The 20,893-nt window shown below is 35.0% G+C and overlaps 1 protein-coding gene across 1 annotated transcript in view; it reads right to left on the reverse strand.

Moving 5' to 3' along the window:
* The window catches only part of RNF17 (ring finger protein 17), a 158,478-nt gene that overhangs the window by 102,707 nt on the left and 34,878 nt on the right, over nucleotides 1–20,893 (reverse strand). The window contains exons 7-15 of the mRNA XM_036455598.2: nucleotides 15,980–16,151; nucleotides 11,870–11,946; nucleotides 11,521–11,595; nucleotides 7,391–7,692; nucleotides 6,527–6,604; nucleotides 5,201–5,359; nucleotides 2,517–2,703; nucleotides 1,316–1,484; nucleotides 216–406 (exon numbers count right to left, since the gene is read on the reverse strand). Coding sequence (XP_036311491.1) covers nucleotides 216–406; nucleotides 1,316–1,484; nucleotides 2,517–2,703; nucleotides 5,201–5,359; nucleotides 6,527–6,604; nucleotides 7,391–7,692; nucleotides 11,521–11,595; nucleotides 11,870–11,946; nucleotides 15,980–16,151 — 1,410 coding nt within the window. The remainder of the gene's footprint in view (nucleotides 1–215; nucleotides 407–1,315; nucleotides 1,485–2,516; nucleotides 2,704–5,200; nucleotides 5,360–6,526; nucleotides 6,605–7,390; nucleotides 7,693–11,520; nucleotides 11,596–11,869; nucleotides 11,947–15,979; nucleotides 16,152–20,893) is intronic.

The following is a 20,893-nucleotide window of genomic DNA, read 5'->3' on the forward strand; positions in this document are numbered from 1 at the left end:
TTTGAGGTACCTTACTTTCTCTATTTCCTTAAATCAAATTATGTGAATGTAGTTTTCACAGGCAATTGTAATTAGAAAACTTGACAGCAATATTTTTAACCTCTTACAGAGTATGTTGAGGTTTACTTTGGGCCCATAGTTTTAAAGGTAAAACCTGCTATTCCAATTTATATCTATTATCTCAAAAAATATTTAAGGTTTAATAAATTACTTACCTGGCCAGTTCCATAAAAACTAATGCATCTCTAAGAGACACAGGCATGTCACTGCTTATTTTATTTGTTGGTGGTTTCTGCAGATCTACAATAAGCACACCATCTTCTTCTCTAAAAACTTTCATTAGAACAGCCTTGTTATTTACCATTTTCAAAAATTCTACTTTAGCTTCTTCTCCCCAAGCTTCATTCTGTGTAAAAAGTTAAGTTACAATGTACTTCATAATTATAATTAACTCTAATGATACAATATTCTGAATTTAGCTTTAAAACAACCAAAGTCTGAAAATCTGAGCAGAGGCACTAAGCCAACCACAGACATTAAGTAGCAGCTGGGGCCACAAACCTAAGGACAGTCTTAGAGACGCATGGATTGTGGGTCTTACTTTGATTTATAAATATTGTCTCAAGGTTCCATAGCTACTTCACTTCAGGACTTAGTTTCATGTCTGAATATTAGTATGAAGATTATAAATATTTCAAAAAGACTCCAGTATTACATATGAGTTTTCCACTTAAATGATGAAAATTTAAAAGGTAATTTTTGAAGTATCATGAAAGCCATGCAATACAATCAATATATTTCTAATTATCAGTTACCTTAGTTCTCATTACTAGCAATATGTGAAGTATACATTACTTAAATAATAAAATAATTTATTATTATTATTAAATAATAAAAATATTTACCAGTTAGAAAAAGGTTTTTTAAAGTTGATTTTGAAATTTTAAGTAGCTAAACATAAAGTAATAGAATCAGAGGTGTGGAAGGGGAGTGGACTGATGATTCTCGGGGAAAAGGGGAGTTGGGGGGGTATGGGAAGAAACTGAACAAAAACTGCACCTATGGATGAGGACAAAGGGGGATGGGAAAAGGGCAGAGAGTGGAATGGGAACCTGGTGGAGGGGAGCAATGGAGGGAGAAAAAAAAAAGAGGAATATTTGTAATAATTTGAACAATAAAGATTTTTGAAAAAATAAAATAAAAATATATATAGTTGAACAAAATACCTACACTCAGCAATCTTACTGGCAGTACCCAGGTAAAACTAGAATACTATAGCCCCTGAAGAAAAAAGCATAATTTCAGTTTTACTTACTGAATTCTGTGGAACAATGTCCTTCAATGAGCATGGCTGTGCTAATGGCTGGAAGTCTTTCAGCAGCCCTTCAATATATGGTTCAGACTTCCTTAGTACCAGACATAAGTCATTTAGTACAATATGTTGCTCAGCAATGTGTTCTGATTTCACATGGGTATCACCAACTCTAGGAAGAATTCCAGTAACATTTTTTGAAAATAATGCTTCAAACCCAAACTTGCCTTCCCCAGTAAAAGTTACGCATTTTTAAGGATACCATCCTTAGGTTAAATCTTCTAGAAAGTTATATTCTAGTTCATACTTTATTACAATATAGATTTAATCTAGCAATAAAATATATTTTATTGATTTTTTTACAGAGAGGAAGAGAGGGATAGAGTTAGAAACATCGATGAGAGAGAAACATTGATCAGTTGCCTCCTGCACACCTCCTACTGGGGATGTGCCTGCAACCAAAGTACATGCCCTTGAAAGAAATCAAACCTGTGACCTTTCAGTCTTCAGGCCAATGCTCTATCCAATAAATCAAACAGGGTTAGGGCTAATCTAGCTTTTAAGTATAGACACCTTTGCTACATATATAATTAAATCTCAATTGCCTTTACCTGAATTATCTTTCATATATCTACTTAAACTTAAGAGGATAATGATGCCCCAAGTAAAAATCTATTTATTTATATATATTTATGACAATTAAGTAATTAGTGATCATGCTGTAGTTAATACTGGTCCTTACTACAGAAAGATTTTCAGTTTGTTTTATTTTCCTAGAACACTGAGGGAAACATTTTTTAATATCTAGAATGAGCTATACCACTTTAACATGCATTAATAAAATTATAGAAAACTGATTAAAATTTTTACTCTATCATCCTGCAATTAAAAAGGAACTGTTTTTATGCATAATTCACCTGCTTTGAAACACCAAAGAAGAATATTTAAGTTTGGATACATCAAAAAGCTCCTTTTCCAAGTTCCCTTGTCTAGTAACACTGATAATGATAATACTGTACTAATTTAGTAATTAGTAAAACAAATTATAGAGGAAACTTAGGAAGTATATGCTTTGGAAATTAAGACATATAAATTACTTCTCTTTACCCTTTCCAAATTTCCTTTATTCTTTAGTATTGACTCTCCCCAATCACAAATGTTTCCAAGCAGGCCAGGAATACACAATAATTATAAAGTAGCATACCCTGCAACAATTAGGACTTCAGAATTTCCAAAATCCACCATGAATATTTGTATTAGTGCAACTTCACCGACTGAAAATTTAGTTGGACTACGTTTCCTAATATTTTCATTTTCTATTGGAATTAATTCAGTGATAATACCTCGACACCACATTCCATTTCCAATACTGCTGACGAATACTGTTGCACCTAAATAATGAGGGAGACAAATCATTATTAATGTTAATGGAAAAAGAATACCTAATAAGCTCTAATTTACAAATGTGAACCTTAGTTTAACCACTGAGAAGTCTTAATTTATCTATTGATGATATAGTACTATGTCAAGAGCTATGAGAAGAGTGAAGGTAGGATAATATTGCAGTTTCTATTACACAGAATCTTTTGAACTAGATGGGGAGATAAAAACAAAGAATATTGAGCAATCACTTTTTGAGGATTTATTGTTTCATGAACTATAACAAAGATGAATGAGAGCATACTGCCATCAACACACTCAAGAAAGGCCCTGTCTAATGTTAAGTGGTTAGCGTTGGCCCATGCACCAAAGAGTCTCAAGGGCATGTACCTGTGTTTTGGGTTTGCTCCCTGCCCCCAGTTGGTCGGGAGGTGGGGGGTCAGTGTTGAAGGCAACCGATATGTCTTTAACAGTGATGTTTCTCTCTCTCTCTCTCACTCTCTATCTCTATCTCTTCTCTATCTCTCTTTCTCTCTCTCTTCCCCATCCTGCTTCCCTTATGTGCTCTCTCTAAAAAGCAATGGAAAAAAATAGCCTCAAATATTCCAAGGATTAGCAGCCACAAAAAAAAAAAAGGGCATTTATGAAAGACAGGCAAATAATGACTCTAATACAATAAAGACCTTCTACCCTTGTGCATGTACACACAGGTATGTACAGATATACACATACTAAAATCTGTAAAACACTTTGTAATATAAAAAAGAATCAGTTATTTCTCGTTATCGGGACAGTAAAGAAACAATGAAAGGCAGAGTATGAAATGTCAAAATTAAATTAATACACAGTGGAGTTCAGAGAAGGGGAAGATGAATCAAGGACCTAATAGAGAGATCAGATGAATTATAAATTAATAACCAGGGAGGGTGGAAAGCAAGAAAGAAAGAGACCTGAATTCGAATGCTTACTATGAGCTCAGCAATGTTCTTAGTATTTTATGTTTGAGTTCACTTATTCCCTCAACAAACTTGTGGAGATGGTACTTCCATCACATAGATGAGGAAACCAGGCAAAGAGAGGTTGAAAAGCTAGCCCAAGCCACACAGCTACTTAGAAGAGGTAGGAGGAGAATACAGGTAGTCTTAGAGCCCAATCTCTTAAAAACTAAGTTATGCATCACAGAAAAATTTGGTAATATTTGATCACTGATTATATACAGAGGGATGCTGAATAATCCCCTCTAATAAAAACAGGATAGTTGAGAGGCAAATCAAGGTGGCCCTTTAAAATTTTAAGTTCTACCAAAACATTTGTTTGGCCTTCAGATTGTTTTAGACCTTCTCTTATTTTTATATACTACATAACCAATATTCTTAGTTTTAAGCTACATATATTAAACCATTATTTCTTGCAACAGATAAGAAAAAACCCCTGTTAAGCCATTTGTTGTTCTATATAATGAAAAACAGGTAGAAAAAGGGAACAAACAGCCTTTTAAAGTATCACATCACATTTCTCCCCTTCTCAAAATATAAATGAGTATTTAAATCATGTATACTTACCTTGAAATAATAATTATTCTTAAAACAAAGGATGACTTTTTGGCTTTCTTAGAACATTTTCTGAATGTAAGCTGAGGTCTTTTGTGCATATACTAAATTTTGGAGAATTATTTGTGCCATAAAAATTAAGTTTAATATTATACTTCCCTCCTCCTAGACACTCATAATTTAAGCATTATTTTTTGTTTAAATTAATTTTTATCAAAAGTATATGATGATCCTAGGCTTCTAATATTCTGTTAAGCTACAAAGATGAGCTGAGAGTTAATTACACTTTTAAAGAACTACTATATAAGGCTAAACAGATATTTTTTGGCATTAGTTACACACAGACATTGATTGCTATTAACAGAATGAGAAAAATGCTCTATTAGTAAGTCAAGCATATCATATCTTCCTCTTATTACAGAAGGTAATCAAATTTAGTCAACAGGGTTATAAGGAAAATATTTGTAGGGAAAACTCAATTATGGCAAATTACACATACCCTTAGAATTAGGATAGAATGATGAAGTTTCCCAACTACCTCCATGAGGTCCTAAGAAATGGATGCTACTGTCCTCCTGCATCTCATGAAGTGTTCAATAATATCCTTAACATTCATGTGTGAATGTCAAGGGACCGTCAACACAACACAGGGAATCATCTTAGAGGAACAGTTTCCCCTGGAGACAAGAGAGCAAACTATAATACTTAACGCCCCTGCCCTGAGTTTTATCATTTAAACAAAACTCATCTTGCTCCATAACAGCTTTTGTGTACATCTCACTCAGCAGCCAATTTTAATATCTGGCTAACTTACCTAAACAAAATTTAACTTATGTTAAATAATTACAAAACTTTTATGCTTGGAGTTCAAATCTGTATTATACATTTATGTGGACTGGACAAATATTTCAATATTTATATAAACCTGACATTTTAACTTAGAGTAATATTTCATTACCTAGCTCCAAAATGTCTGAAGGATCAAGGTGTAAACTCTTATTGCAAAACTGATTTACCATCTTTTCCAATGCTGTTGCATCATTTATTTGTGAATACTTCCGAATGTAGAAGTGGCAAGGATGTATTACATGACTTACAAAAACTAGCTCTGGAGAACCTAGATAAGAACATTTAAACCACATTAATAAACCATAAGTTAGAAAAATAATTCACAAAAACTGAACACAATATCCTCTAAACAAATAAGTGTTTTGTGGCACTGCAAATGTAGGTGCCACGAGAGTCCAAACCCAAAATAGTAACTAGACAAATAATTATTTAACTATCTGAATTGCAAATATTTTACTTTACTTGTAAAAATGTTAAATAAGTAGAATTGCAGTTCACCTGGTAGATTCTAATGTCAGTTGTATGTTTAACTCCTTTTTATTACACAAAACTTCAGAGTTTATTTATGAACATATTTGTAACTCAGAACCCCATTGATAACAATTAGGTTTCTATTATAGCCTCCCAAACCCTGTTTAATCTATACTATACCCAAAGAATTAATAATTAGCTCATAACCTCTCTGAATCCAAAATCTTATCAGGTTAGAAAGGGATGAAAAAAATGTCTGGGCAAAATCAACATATTGCAACATTTAGGGGCAGATGAGTGTGTTTTGATAGAGGCAGGGATGTGGCAGAATAAAAAACAGTGAGGGATTTCTTGTATATAACAGTAATTAAGCCAAATGTTGCTACTGATAAGAAAAGATCTCCGGAGTATAATGTTAAGAACACCATTCTGTTTTAATTCCTTCCTTATAGGTATTAATAGGTATACTATGTTTTGTGTAAAAAAACACACACACAAAAGAAAGAGTTAGAAAAATAATATGTGTATATCTGTTTGTATATGCATAAAGAAACTGAAAGGGAGAGATGAACAGGATGGAATGGTTTAGAATAAAAGTTTCACAGGGTATTTGAATACATATATTTCATTTTTTAACAATGTCGATGTTTTATCTAGTAAAAATGTTTAAAAAACATGTAGGAGGACTGTAAGAGATAGCCAATAATTGACTGTTATCTAATACAAATCACAAAAAACAGTTATATTGAGGATGGGGAAAAGAGATATGCGTAACTGGGAAAACAGCTAGAGAAGGATGATATATTTCAGAAACATTTTTTTCCAATAACCACCAAAACTTTTAACATTGAAAAATAAGTTTTAGTTATCAGTAAAATTCATTTTACTCATTGCCTCACACTACATAAGAGTTACTATACATACAGTAAACACCACAACATCAAGTTCAGAGTTGTTAAAGTACCTGCTTTTGATCCAAAAGGAGATGATTTTTTCTGAAGAGGCTTGTTTGGATAGCCCATATGATCATCTGTGAGGCATGCTTCATCAAAATAGAAAATAAAGGCAATTGTACTAATTTTAAGTTGACAATGGTATATTATTGTTTTAAAATGAATTAACAAAATACTGGAAAGACAAGACCCCTTGCATCAGTAGATAATGCCATGAGAGGCTTCTTAACTCACTGAGGTATCAGAGATGATTATACAGTAGAAATGAGAAAGCAGCATGTCCTTTATGTCTTTCTTCTGTATGCAAATGTCATTCTGGAGAGTCCATCAGTAAAACTAATGTGTGAGGAAGGGAACCAAGTGGGCCTTAAAAATGATCCTCAAGAAGACTGGTAGTGTAACTACACACAGTAGTATCTCACTCTCATGTTAGTGGAGAGAACACCAACACTGGAAATTTAATCAAATCATTACGATAAATTTAAATGTTACAAAAGAGGTGCTATTACATTCATGAAAGTTCATTTTTAGAACAGATTATATCTAAGATTTAAGAGAGGATGTTCTTAAATATAAGGACAAAGTCATGTGATTGTTTCTACAAATCTCATTTATATTTTCATCTTTTATACAAGGTTTATATGTGGAACATTAGTCAAATACCCTACTTAAATCAAATATCAAATTTATATCTGAGCTTACCTATATTATTGCAATAAAAAGAAAAATTATCCTACTTTAGAAAACGTGACAGTAGGGAAGTTGTGTAAGCTAATAGTAATTCCTTTCTGTGAAGTACAGGGACAAAAGGTACTAACTTTGTTTCTAATCACAGACATGATCTATTATTTCCTTTTTTATATATTGTCACTCACTATCCAGGTTTTCTTCAATAATTTCTTCTATGATCACATCAGGGCTAGATCCCATCTTGGGTAGAGCAGCAATGCTTTTAGGGGATGTTGCAACAACCTCTTTCTGTCGCTGAAAGTTTTTTGCTTCCAAAGGCACATCATCAGTTTCTGGTTGCAAAGGAGGTGGTAGGGGCTCATTAGCTAGGACAGGCATGTCAACCCTTTTCTTTGCTGGCGATGGGAATTTATCACGACAAGAAAATTTCTTTCCGGGATTATATTTCTTTTGAAGATTCTGGCCAATTTCATTTTCTTGGGGGTATCTGTTGAAAACAGAAGCACATATCTACTTTAGATCACTTCATAAAGTCTCTTTGTCCATCCTCAAGCCATTTCCTTTCCACAGGACAGTTAACACTTGTCACACACACAAAGGGGTAAAGTCACATAGGTGCACAGGATAGTTTTAAACAGCTTTCTTACGATATAATTGACACAAAAGAAAATTCATTAAATTTTACTAAACTCACCGAGTTGTGCAACCATCACCACAATCTAATTTTAGAACATTTCTATTATGAACGCCCCCAAAAAACTATGATCCATTCCTATCCCAAGGGTTGGAAAAGGGCAACAAGAGGCATAATCAATGGGACACTAGCAGTCACACAACAATGATCTGATCCTAAAAGAGCAGTGGATATATGTTTTCAAAAGAAGTCATTTTGATTTGGCTTGGGTGCTTGATTTTAAATTATGTTGAGTATTTCTTCTTTTAATTCATTGACTTAAAAATAAAGTGTAGGAAACTCCATACTATCTTCCATATAAGTTATAAATAGAACTCCCATTTGATCCAGTAATCCCCTCTAGGAATATATCCCAAGAAACCAGACACACCAATCAGAAAGGATATTATATGCACCCCTAATGCTCATAGCAGCACAATTTACAATAGCTAAGATTTGGAAACAACTTAAGTGCCCATCAGTAGATAAGTGGACTTAAAAAAACTATGGTTCATCTACACAATGGAATACTCTGCCGCTAGTAAAAATGAAGGAACTTTTATCATCTACAACAGCATGGATGGAACTGGAGACCGCTTTGCTAAGCGAAATAAGCCTGTCAGAGCAAGATAAATATCACATGATCTCTCTCATATGTGGGATATAATGATCAACACAACTTGAGTAGATCCAGAGACAAATGGCAGGGGAGAAGGGGTTAGAGAGCACCCAAAAGACTTATATGCATGCATATTAGTATAACCAATAGACATAGACACGGGTGGTGGGGCTTGCCTGGGATGGGAATGGCTGGGGGAGGGAGAGGGCTGGTAAGGGAGAGGGTCAATCTCCTTTACAAAGGAGACATATGTAAAACTTTAGACAATAAATAAATAGGGGGGAAAATAAAGTGTAGGAAACAGTAAAGGTTATGATCCTAAGCAAATTGTTAGAAATCTCTACCTTGACTAAAAATCACCATTAGTCTGAATCCTTTGGGTAAGACTTTAAATATGACTATTCACTAACTCACAGCTAATTATTTATTCCATTTATTCTGTATTTTTCTATCTTCTTCATTTAGCTACACAGATTTAGGCCATCAAGTATGCAAGTATAGAAATTTTATCTACTCAATGAGATTGGATCTCAAAAGCTTATATTTTAGTTTACCCATGATGGATTTAACCTGGTTACAGATCAGCATTTAGGAAGCATTTTAGAAATAAGAATCAACAAAGCCAAATGGATTCAGTAATGATAAGTCTTATCTGTCTCTTCCAACAGTGGGTATACACATAACTCACATAAAATAAGTACACATGGAATAAAGGTCCAAGCACCTGTTGAGGATGCATATATGTGCACAGCTTTGCAATCCAAACATTTTTAATAATAACTTTTATCTGACCTTACTAAGACATTCAATAATTAACCAACTCGTCTCATACGTAAATCCCTCCTTTAACTTCTCGAACACTCCTCTCTTGTTTATCTTTCAGCCTCTGCCTGCTCCTTTTCAGTTTTTGTGTTGTTTTGTTTGTTTGTTTTTCCAGTTACTCTTTGTATGTCCTAAAATTTCCTCTTTTTTCAGGTTATTGTCCTTGATCTACTTCAATACCCGCGTTCACTGGGCAAACCCATTGTTTAATTACCATTTGTAATCAGTAGGTGCAGGTTTTATAGTGAAACTTTCCTAAAAACTATAAAAAGAATTAAGTCTATTGAGAAATTTAAAATCAAGACAAGATAAACACGAACTCTTTAAGAGACAGAATAACTTTGATACTTAAAATATTTGATAGTAACCATATTCAAGTTATAAAAATATCCTATAAAAAAACATGACTGAAAAAGTAATTATAGAGGCAAATATGGGGCAAGGCTCCCTATCAAGGAGGATGACTTGAGCCAAAGTCCTCTGGAAAGCTCTTCCCTGTGGTGGCAAATAGTACAGTAGGCTATCTAGGCCTAATGCTGTTAGGCCATTTAATCTTATTCCCTTTATTACAAACAAGACTGCAAGCAAAGCAACTTCTAACAATTTGGCTTCTTGTGTCTATCTGGATATTGGAAAAGAATGCCAACATTAAGTTGATAAATTGGCATTCTGACTCTATATCAGTTTTGTGAACTTGTTGTCTCTGAGTTCTTCTGGCTTAGTGTAGATTGGCTCACATCTGTTTCTAGGCTTACAAGACCATGGGCTGCACTCTGCTTAGTTCCCTAGAACAATAAATGTGATGCTTCTTGGGGTATGATTTCCTTTGAGACACACCACCTGCAAGTCAACTTATTTTCTTTTGGGGTTTATAAATCATCTACCAGTATATTCTGATTATTCCTAAACCCTGAATCAAGTCCAAGACCATATCTTAAGTTTCAGCACATATAACCAACTTCCATCTGGACATTTCTTCCCAATACATGGTAAACAGCAGTAACTCAACTTATCTACTCTTCCCTCTCCCAACTTTTCTTCTTGTATTCCCAGTCTTAGTGAGTTAACACCACAATCCATCAATTTAATCACAAAGCCAGACCTGTAAATCATCCAGGGTGCTTCTCTCTTCCTTGCTGCTTACACGCAATTATAAAGTTTTACCAACTTTCCCTACTTAGCATTTGTTATATCTATCACTCTCCAGTGTTATTACCTACTTTTGATTTCTCATCATTTGCTAGTATTAATAAAATAGTCCAACTGATCTTTCAACCTCCAGCCTCTTAATCTTCCAAATAATCCTCTAAATGACAACAGAATTAATGTTTAAAAATGTAACCTAATTATTTTTACTTTCATGCTGAGAATTTTTTCGTGCTTTGTCTATAGCTGTGTTATTCAACAGAACTTTCTCTGATCATGAAAATGTGTTGTGCTGTCCAATGTGGCTACTGAGACTTAAAATATGGCTAGTAACTAAGGAACTGAATTTGTTTATTCAGTTTTAATGCATTTATGCTTAAATGAAAATGGGCACATGTGGTTAATGGCTGCTATGATGGACAGCATGAGTCTAGAAAATGAAATCCAAACACCTCTGTACAGAATACAAAATTTTTAGAATTTAGCTTCTATGTTCCCTCCGTCAAATGCAGTTCCCTGAATGTAGTATGTTATTTCATTGCAAACACATCTTTCTGCTAAGATTTCTACCTCCCTGTTGCCTTCCTTTTCCATTATTACCCATATGTTATAGATAAGGGAAAATAAAATCTTCTTTTTCCAGGTCCCTTATTATCCCCAGAACTGACCACTCCCTTCCTTTGCATCTCCATAAAATTTTGCATATATTACCATCATAACAATTATGCATTTTGTTGTTCACATGTGTCATCTTCTACTTATTGTAACTTCTCTGACATATATTTCAACATCCAAGTTTATGCCTAGCACAAAATTAATGTTCAATACTGGGTGAATAAATGAATCCCTAGAAATAACTTTGAAACACATATCAATGAATACTGATCCCTCCAAGATCTTTTTATTCTTAAATATTTTACGTAGAATATAACTGATTGAAGCTATTTTGCCCCTTATTATTTTTCAACTTTTGAATCACATATATTATACTAAGAATCAATTTTCCTGTCTCTTAGACCCTATTATTAATAGTATGTTGTCAGTCTTATACTTACTTTGTTGAGTCCTCAAAATCAATCTTTATCATATTGTTGACCACAGAAATGATCTCACTGCAACTCATGTTCAACCTACAATAAACACTAGCATATAAGTAAATGTCCTAAAATACATTTATTACTTTCTCTAAATAAAAATCAATTGCTTACATAAAACACTATTAAAGACAGAACATTTAAATAACTTTCTTACTTATCATAAATTACACTTATTTTAATTTGCTTGCTAAGTTGGAAAACATTTGTGACCTAAATTTTAAATTTATAATTGCTTGCTATTTTAATAAATCTAGGCTCTAATATGTTTTTATACTTGTTAGGTTCTCCTAAATTATAACTTACTTACCTGGGAGATTTCCTTAGTTTTAGAGCACTAACTTGTGGCAATTCATTCTCAAAGGTTAACTTCAAGGTGCGGATGATCTAGAATACAAAAAGTGTCTATTTTGTTCATGGACAGACTGTCAAACCTCGAAGGGAAGGCAGGGGAGGATGGGTGGAAAAAGATCAACCAATGAACTTGTATGTATATATGCATAACCTGTGGACACAGACAATGGAGTGGTGAGGGCCTCAGGGTGGGGGGGAGGGGTGGAAGTGGGCTTGAAGAGGTCAATGGGAGTAAAAGAGGAAGTTATGTAATACTTTTAACAATAAAGATTTTTTTTAAAAGAGATGTTTTTGTTCATCAGCTTATGCTGTTCATTACAAATGAATGAGATCGTGTGATATTTATCTTTCTCTGACTGACTTATTTCGCTTAGCATAATGCTCTCCGGCTCCTTCCATGCTGTTGCAAATGGTAAGAGATTCTTCCTTTTTACACAGCAGCATAGTATTCCATTGTGTAGATGTACCACAATTTTTTAATCCACTCATCTGCTGATGGGCACTTAGGCTATTTCCAAATCTTAGCTATTATAAATTGTACTGCTATGAACATAGGAGTGCATATATCCTCTCTGATTGGTGTTTCTAATTTCTGAAGGTAGGGGAGGGTGGGAGTAAGGGGGAGAGATCAACCAAAGGACTTGCATGTATGCATATAAGCATAACCAATGGACATAGACACCAGGGGGTGAGGGCATGAGCGGGGGGTTAGGGGAATAATGGGAGGATAGGACACATATGTAATACCTTAATCAATAAAAAAAAAGAAGTCCCACTCATATGTAAAATTTCTTTTAATATTGTTGAAGCTGAGAAAGATTTTAGAAAAGTATATCCTTTAGGTATTTCACTATCTAATGAGTTCAAGATTTGATTTTAAGCATTTGAAGGAATACAAGTAAGTGTTTCATGACTTTTTCCCATAAAAGGAATTTAAAATCTTTTGGAAATATTTATTAACAGATAATAACAAGACACTGGTTAACAAATTAGATATAGCTACATGACCAGAGAAAATTCTGACCAGATTAATTTTGTATCTGCATTGCTGTCATCAAATGATTCTTTCTCTTTTTTTTAAATCTTCCTAATGAGGCTAATGAGAGTAAAGACCAAATCTTACCACTTTTTTAAACTTCCTAATGACTCACATGTAATACATAGGAAATGACTATTATTGTTTTAGAACTACAATTGGAAGGAGACCTATATTAGTAAGACAGTGATAAAAATAAATCTCCTTTCATTTCAGGTTAGAGACTTTTGAGACAGAAACCAATGGCTTCTATTTAATACCTCAGTTCAGTCCAAACATCTGATCATATGGTAAATGAAGCCCTGGGGATTCAAAAGTAGAGTATGATATATTTCCATAAGGGAGAAAGAGAGAAATTAACAACGGGATTGATAGCTAATTCTATTCCCGCCCAATGATCTCATAAGAAACATGTTTCTACATTTTTGCCCAACTCTATCCCTTGAGCAGGACATAGCTGAGGCATCTTGTTTTTTCACCTGAACATCTTAGGAGGCAAGAGGGGAGGAAAAAAAATCAGAATGGAATCTTAAGTTAAATTTTCAAGTCAAGAGTTGATAGTAATACCTATATTGAACGTAAAAAGAAAACAGATTCTTATTTAGTTTGGTACCCTTATTTGTCCTGATTGTTTATTCAAATATCCTAGAAACATCAACATTCAACTCAATGTCTTACCCTACTTGTTCTCACGTCATGTGTTACAAAACCTTACTATATCATTTACCTAATTGATAAAAAAAAAAGGTTAAACAAATGTATTAATGCTTGTTTTAGAACTCAAACAATGAATAATTGTAAATTAAAGCCAATGTGAATTAAGAGAATCTGAAATACAGATTTTTGTTAATTCTTAAATACTATATTCGAAAGCATGTAAAATAAGCTACTTCAGAAATAATTCACACCAAATCACATCAATCTTGAGAAAGAACAATGAAGTCAGAGGTATCATGCTACCTGATATTTGAAACTATACTACCAGGCTCTAGAATCAAAACAGTATGGTACTGGCATAAAAACAGACACATAGCTCAATGGAACAGAACAGAGAACCCAAAAATAAACCCACACTTACATGGTTTATTCATATTTTTAAAGAGGCAAGAACATACAATGGGATAAAGACAGTTTACTGTTGGGAAAATTGGATAAGCACATGAAAAAATTAAACTAGACCACTTCTAACAACATATACAAGAATAAACTCAAAATGGATGAAAGAAATAAATATAAGACTCTGGAGTCATAAAACTCCTAGAAGGAAACACAGGCAGTAAAATCTGACATTTCACTTAGCAATATTTTTCTGATATAACTCTTTGAGCAAGGGAAACAAACAAACAAAAAATACCAAAACAAAACAAATGAAACTATATCAAACTAAAAAAAAAAAAAAAGTGTTTGCATAGCAAAGAATACCATCAACAAAACAAAAAGACACCCTACTGAATGGGAGAACATATTCGCCAATGACACATCTGAAAAGGAGTTAATATCCAAAATCTATAAAGGACTCATACAACCCAACACCAAAAAATATCAAACAATCCAATTAAAAAATGGGCAGAGGACCTGAATAGACACTTCTTCAAAAGGACATGCAGATGGCAAACAGATATATGAAAAGATGCTCAACATCACTAATCATCAGAGAAAAACAAATTAAAACCACAATGAGATATTATCCAGAATGGCTATCATCCATAAATCAACAAACAAGTGTTGGTGAGGATGTGATAAAAAGGGAACCCTCATGCACAGTTATAGGTGGGAATGCAAACTGATGCAGACACTATGGAAAACAGTACGGAAGTTCCTCAAAAAATTAAAAGTCAAGCTACCTTATGACCTAGCAATCCCACTTCTGGGTATGTATCTGAAGAAACCCAAAACATTAATCTGAAAGAATGTGTGCACCTATATGTTCACTTCAGTGTTATTTATAATAGCCAAAATATGGAAGCAATCTAAGTACCCATTAATAGATGAGTAAATAAAAAAGCTGTCGTACACATATACAAAAGAATATTACTCAGCCATAAGAAAGAATAAAATCTTATGATTTGTGACAACCTGGATGGGTCTAGAGCAGTGGTTCTCATCCTTTCTAATGCTGCGACTCCAATGGTCTTAGGCTCTACAGCAGTGGTTCTCAACCTATGGGTCGCGACCCACAGGTTGACAACTGCTAGGAGGGTCACCTAAGACCATCGGAAAACATTATGATTCATAACAGTAGCAAAATTATAGTTATGAAGTAGCAATTAAAATAACTTAATGGTTGGGGGTCATCACAACATGAGGAACTGTATTAAAGGGTCACGGCATTAGAAAGATTGAGAATCACTGATCTAGAGGGTATTATGTTAAGTGAAATATAAAAAGCTGTAGAATATTTGATAGATGATGATTGCCAGAGGCCTATGGCATAACTACCTTATTACGGCAATTAAGATTTTTGTACCAAAAATTGTAGCATTTAACTTACTCATTTTATTCATCAATTGAATATTACACAATCGAATATTACTCAGCCATAAAAAAAGAATGAGATCTTACCATCTGCAATAGCATGGATGAACCTAGAGGGTATAATACTAAGTGAAATAAGTCAGTCAGAGAAATATAAGTACCACATGTTATCACTTATATATGAAATCAAAAGAAAAAAATAAACAAAAAATAGAGACTCAAAGATACAGAGAATAGACTGATGATTGACAGAGGAAATGGGAGTTGGGGTATTGGGTGAAAATGGTGAAGGATTTAAGAACTACAAATTGGTAGTTACAAAATAGTCTTGGTGATGAAAAGTACAGCATAGAGAACATAGCTAGTAATATTGTAATAACTATTCACAGTGCCAGATGAGTACCTGAAATATCAGGGGGCCACTGTGTAAAATATATGATCATCTAACAACTATGCTATGCATGTAAAGCTAATACAAAATAATACTGAATATAAAGTTTAATTGAATAAAATAAATAAAAATAAATAATGCACATCATGAACTATTATAATTACCTGATTCAGATCACAATAAGTCCTTAGAGAAGGTGCTGACTTTAACTCTCTTGCTATCTTCATAGCTGCATTCAAATCATTTTTTCTTTCTTCAATGCAGTTTTTGGCCATTATTACATTGGATAAATAATCATCTGTTTTTCTTGCTACTTCTTCACACAACTTCTTTTTCCTTCGTGTAAGATCCCAAAGTTAGTTGCACAATTCACAAACATTTATATGAACGTGAGATATAGTAACTAAGTAGTATTAAGAGAGTAATTTCACTAATTTATTAACTTAACATGGCTAAATAAAGCATTAAGTTGAACTGAAATATAGATGAAAGCTATGTATGGATAACTAGAAAAAAGTAAATTTTGTAGGTTATAGTTATATGGCAAATACAGCTATCACACAATTACAAGGTTAAGACAGACCCTAGATGATTCCCTTTAAATAGAAATCCTCGCTATCTTATACTCACTGGTGCCAGTACAAAGACACATTTATATTCATTTCTCAGTAGGATCTACATGCACATTTTAAAATTTTCATCAGTAGACATATAAAATATTTTAAAATAGGTTTCACCAAACCATAACTTAGGTTATCAATTAACTATAATCTTCAAAGTAATCACTCAGTAAGGCTACATATTTATTCTCTAGTTACTTATACCTCAGTCAAAATATTTTCTGGGCCTATGGTGGAACCACCTTATTATGGCAATTAAATTTTTTGTACGAAGAATTGTAGTGTTTAACTTACTCATTTTATTCATCAAACAGATTTCTTTTGGTTATCTTCTCAAAACCAAACCTGGCCTCAGAAAAGGATAGTTTGCCACACCAAAGAGTAACAAGAATGTAATATAGGTTCTGAAGGTAAAGAGGCATTACAAAAACCTTTAGTAATTTTATATATATACTAGAGGCCCAGTGCACAAAATTCGTGCATGGGGGGAGGGGTGGTGGTGTCCCTCAGCCCAACTTGCACCTCTTCAATCTGGGACTCCTCGAGGGATGTCCAACTGTCCTAGGGATCGGGCCTAAATGGGCAGTTGGACATACCTCTCACAATCCAGGACTGCAGCTCCCAACTACTCACGTGCCTGCCTTTCTGATTGCCCCTAACCACTTCTGCCTGCCAGCCTGATCACCCCCTAACTACTCCCTTGCCAGCCTGACTGATGTCTAACTGCTCCCCTGCCAGCCTGTTTGCCCCCAACTTTTTTCCTCTGCCGGCCTGGTCACCCCTCACTATCCTCCCCTGCAGTCTTGATTGCCCCCAACTGCCCTCTCTTGCATGTCTGGTGCCTCCCAACTACCTTCCCCTGCTTGCCTGATGATCCACAACTGCCCTCCCTTGCAAGCCTGGTACTTCCCAACTGCCCTCCCCTGCTGGCCATCTTGTGGTGGCCATCTTGTATCCACATGAAGGCAGGATCTTTGACCACATGGGGGCAACCATATTGTGTGTTGGAGTGATGGTCAATCTGCATATTACTCTTTTATTAGATAGGATAGAGGCCTGGTGCATGGGTGGGGGCTGGCTGGTTTGCCCTGAAGGGTGTCCTGGATCAGGGTAGGGTTCCCTTGGGGTGTGGGAAGGCCTGGACGAGGGGCCTGTGGTGGTTTGCAGGCCGGGCACACCCTCTGGCCATCCAAGCAGAGGCCCTGGTATCTGGAATTTATTTACCTTCTATAATTGAAACTTTGTAGCCTGGAGCAGAGCCAAGTCAACTGCTTGCTCCGTGGCTGCCTCCATTTCTGTTTGGATTTGTTTACCTTCTATAATGAAACTTTGTAGCCTTGAGTGGAGGCTTAGGCCAACTAGGGCAGACAGAAAGCTTGGCTTCTACCATTGCCTGGGAAAAGCAAGCCTCCCTCCTGCTTTCTGTGGCTGTAGCCATCTTGGTTGGGGTTAATTTGCATACTCGCAATGATTGGCTGATGGGCGTGACTGGTGGGTGTAACAGAGGTATGGTCAATTTGCATATTACTCTTTTATTAGATAACATTTGAAATTGATGTCTTTAGGGGGAAAATTGTCATTAACAAGTTCTAGGATGGTTGCTAAAAATTCATGCCTATGTAGTGATGTCGGCAAAGAGGCAGATTAAGAAATTTTAAGCCCTCATTCCCCAACAGAAATGTCAAAAAGCATGCAAAAATTAGAAAAATAAACGTACAGGAATTCTGGAAAACAAAGGTGTACAGCAACAAAGCAAATGCCCAATTAACAAAAAGTCACGCTCAAAACAGTAGGATATGTCATGGTGTTTTTATTTGTCACTGTATACCCCCTTCTTTAGCTATGTTCTTGGTCTGAACCAATTCCTTCCCAATTTGTTTATTGTTCCCAATTACTTCCCTCAAACCAGAGGGAGCAAAGCCAACTTTATTTGCAATTTTCTAATTAGTCTGGGAACTGCCAGAACTAGTCTGTTTCACCTAACTTGGTGCTCAGCAATGTGAAGCTGCGGGCCCTGCAGGAGGACTACAGCTGTACATGCCTGGGCAAGAAATGAAAGGAAAAGAGACATAACAGATTATCTGAGGTTCAGAGAAGTTGACTCTTTGGAAAATTTAGACATTTAAAAGCAACCGTGTGCACGCGCGTGGGGGGGGAGGAATGGAACAATATGTAATATTTTCAACAATAAAGATTTTTTTTAAGCAGCTATGTATGCAAAAGGGTAATAAAAAGTCACACTCAGATCCAGGCAAGAATTCTCAGAAAATACCTGACACTTTCATAAACCATCATTTCATGCTAATCCCAAGGGTACTCAATGAAGGGCAGGCCCAGCAAAGAGCCAGTTTGCAATAATTGGGAGAGGTGACTGTGCCAAATTTTCAAAAGAACAACACAAGGCATGCAAAGAAAAACAAGGAAGGATCAAAATGTGAATATCAACAGAGATAGAAATTATAAGGAGAAACCAAATGTAAAATCTGGCACTCAAAAATACAGTAATTGAAATGAAAAATTGACTACAAGGGTTCAACTGAAGATTTAAGCAGGAATAAAAATCAGTAAATATGAAAATAAGACAACTAAAATTATTAAGTTTGAGAAGCAGAAAGAAAAAAGAATGAAGACAGAGTCTAAGGGACTTTAAGGACATCCTTCAAGTTGACCAACATATATGTTATATTTCTCAATGATATTTCATCTAGAATAGAAAAACCCCCCATCTTAATAGTCACATGAAACCTCAAAGAACCCCAAAATGTCAAAATAATCTTGAAAAAGAACAAAGTTGGAGAGCTCAAACATCCTGATTTCAAAACTTTCTACAAAGCTAAAGTAATCAAAATAGTGTCTTACTAGAAAAAGGAGAGGCAGACCAATGGAATAAAATGCAGAGTCCAGAAATAATCCTTTACCTATATGGTCAACTGAGTTTTGACATGTGTGCCAAGACTATTCAATAGAGAAAAGACTGTCTTTTTAATAAACAATGCTGGGAAAACTGAATATCCACATGGAAAAAAATAAAGTTGGACCCTTCCCTCATACCTAAAGCAAAAATTAACTCAAAATGAATCAAAGACCTATACATAAGAGCTAACATTACAATACTCTTAGAAGATAACATAGGGGGAAAGCTTTACATATTATTAGGTCTGGCAATGATTTCTTGCATATGACACCAAAAGCAAAGGCAACAAAAGAAAAACTAATTAGACTTTATCAGTAACTTTTGTGGATCAAATAATGTGATCAAGAAAGTAAAAAGGTAACCTATAAGAAGGGAAAAAATATTTGAAAATAATATATCTGATAAAAGATTAATATCAATAATATATAAAGAACTCTTACAGTCCAACAGTAAAACAAATAATCCCAAAATAAATAAATTCAGATATGGTTACTCAGCCTGGCTGATATAGCTCAGTGGTTGAGCATCAACCCTTAAAGCAGGAGGTCATGGGTACATTCCCAGTTGGGGCACATGCCTGGTGGTTTGGGGCTCAATCCTCAGTAGGGGGCAAGTAAGAGATCACTGACTGATTGCACCAAAGCACCACTGAAGCAAGTACTGCCCCATAAGCATGTTTCCAGAGCAGCAGTTCTTCCATTATAGACACAGCTGATCCTCACAGCCAACTGGCCTGGAGGTCAATTCCTCCCAGTGACACCAACAACAATCAAGACTTAACTACAACACAGTCCACAAAGGGGTGCACCAAGAGTGTCCACATCAGGCAACTGGGAGGCTGAACCACGGAACTATATAGGACACCCAAGCCCACAAAGCTACCCTACCAACTCAGAGAAGCAGCAAAAATGTTGAGAAAAGGAAGGAGATCTCAAACAAAAGAAATGGAGGAGAACAAAAGATTGGATATAGAGTTCAAAACCATGGTTATAAGGTTTTTCAAGAATTTCCTAGAAAAGGCCAATAAATTTAACGAGACCCTCGAGGATATGAAAAAGAAATTAAACCAACTAGAAACTAAACATACACTGATTGAAATAAAAAATATTATACAGAGACCCAACAGCAGACTAGAAGAATGCAAAAATCAAGTCAAAGATTTGGAATACAAAGAGGCAAAGGACACTCCTCTGGAGAAGCAAGAAGAGAAGAGAATCCAGAAAGTTGAAGATAGTGTAAGGAGCCTCTGGAACAACTTCAAGCATACAAACATAAGAATTATGGGGGTGCCAGAAGAAGAGAGAGAGCAAGATACTGAAAACCTATTTGAAAAAATGACAGAAAACTTCCCCCACCTGGTGAAAGAAATAGACTTACAAGTCCAAGAAGCACAGAGAACCCCAAGCAAAAAGAATCCAAAGAGGACCACACCAAGACACATCATTATTAAAATGCCAAGAGCAAAAGACAAAGATAGAATCTTACAAGCAGCAAGAGAAAAACAGTTTGTTACCTACAACGGAGTGCCCATATGATTATCAGCT

This window comes from Pipistrellus kuhlii, unplaced genomic scaffold, assembly GCF_014108245.1.
Source record: "Pipistrellus kuhlii isolate mPipKuh1 unplaced genomic scaffold, mPipKuh1.p scaffold_m20_p_3, whole genome shotgun sequence".
Classification (NCBI taxonomy): domain Eukaryota; kingdom Metazoa; phylum Chordata; class Mammalia; order Chiroptera; family Vespertilionidae; genus Pipistrellus; species Pipistrellus kuhlii.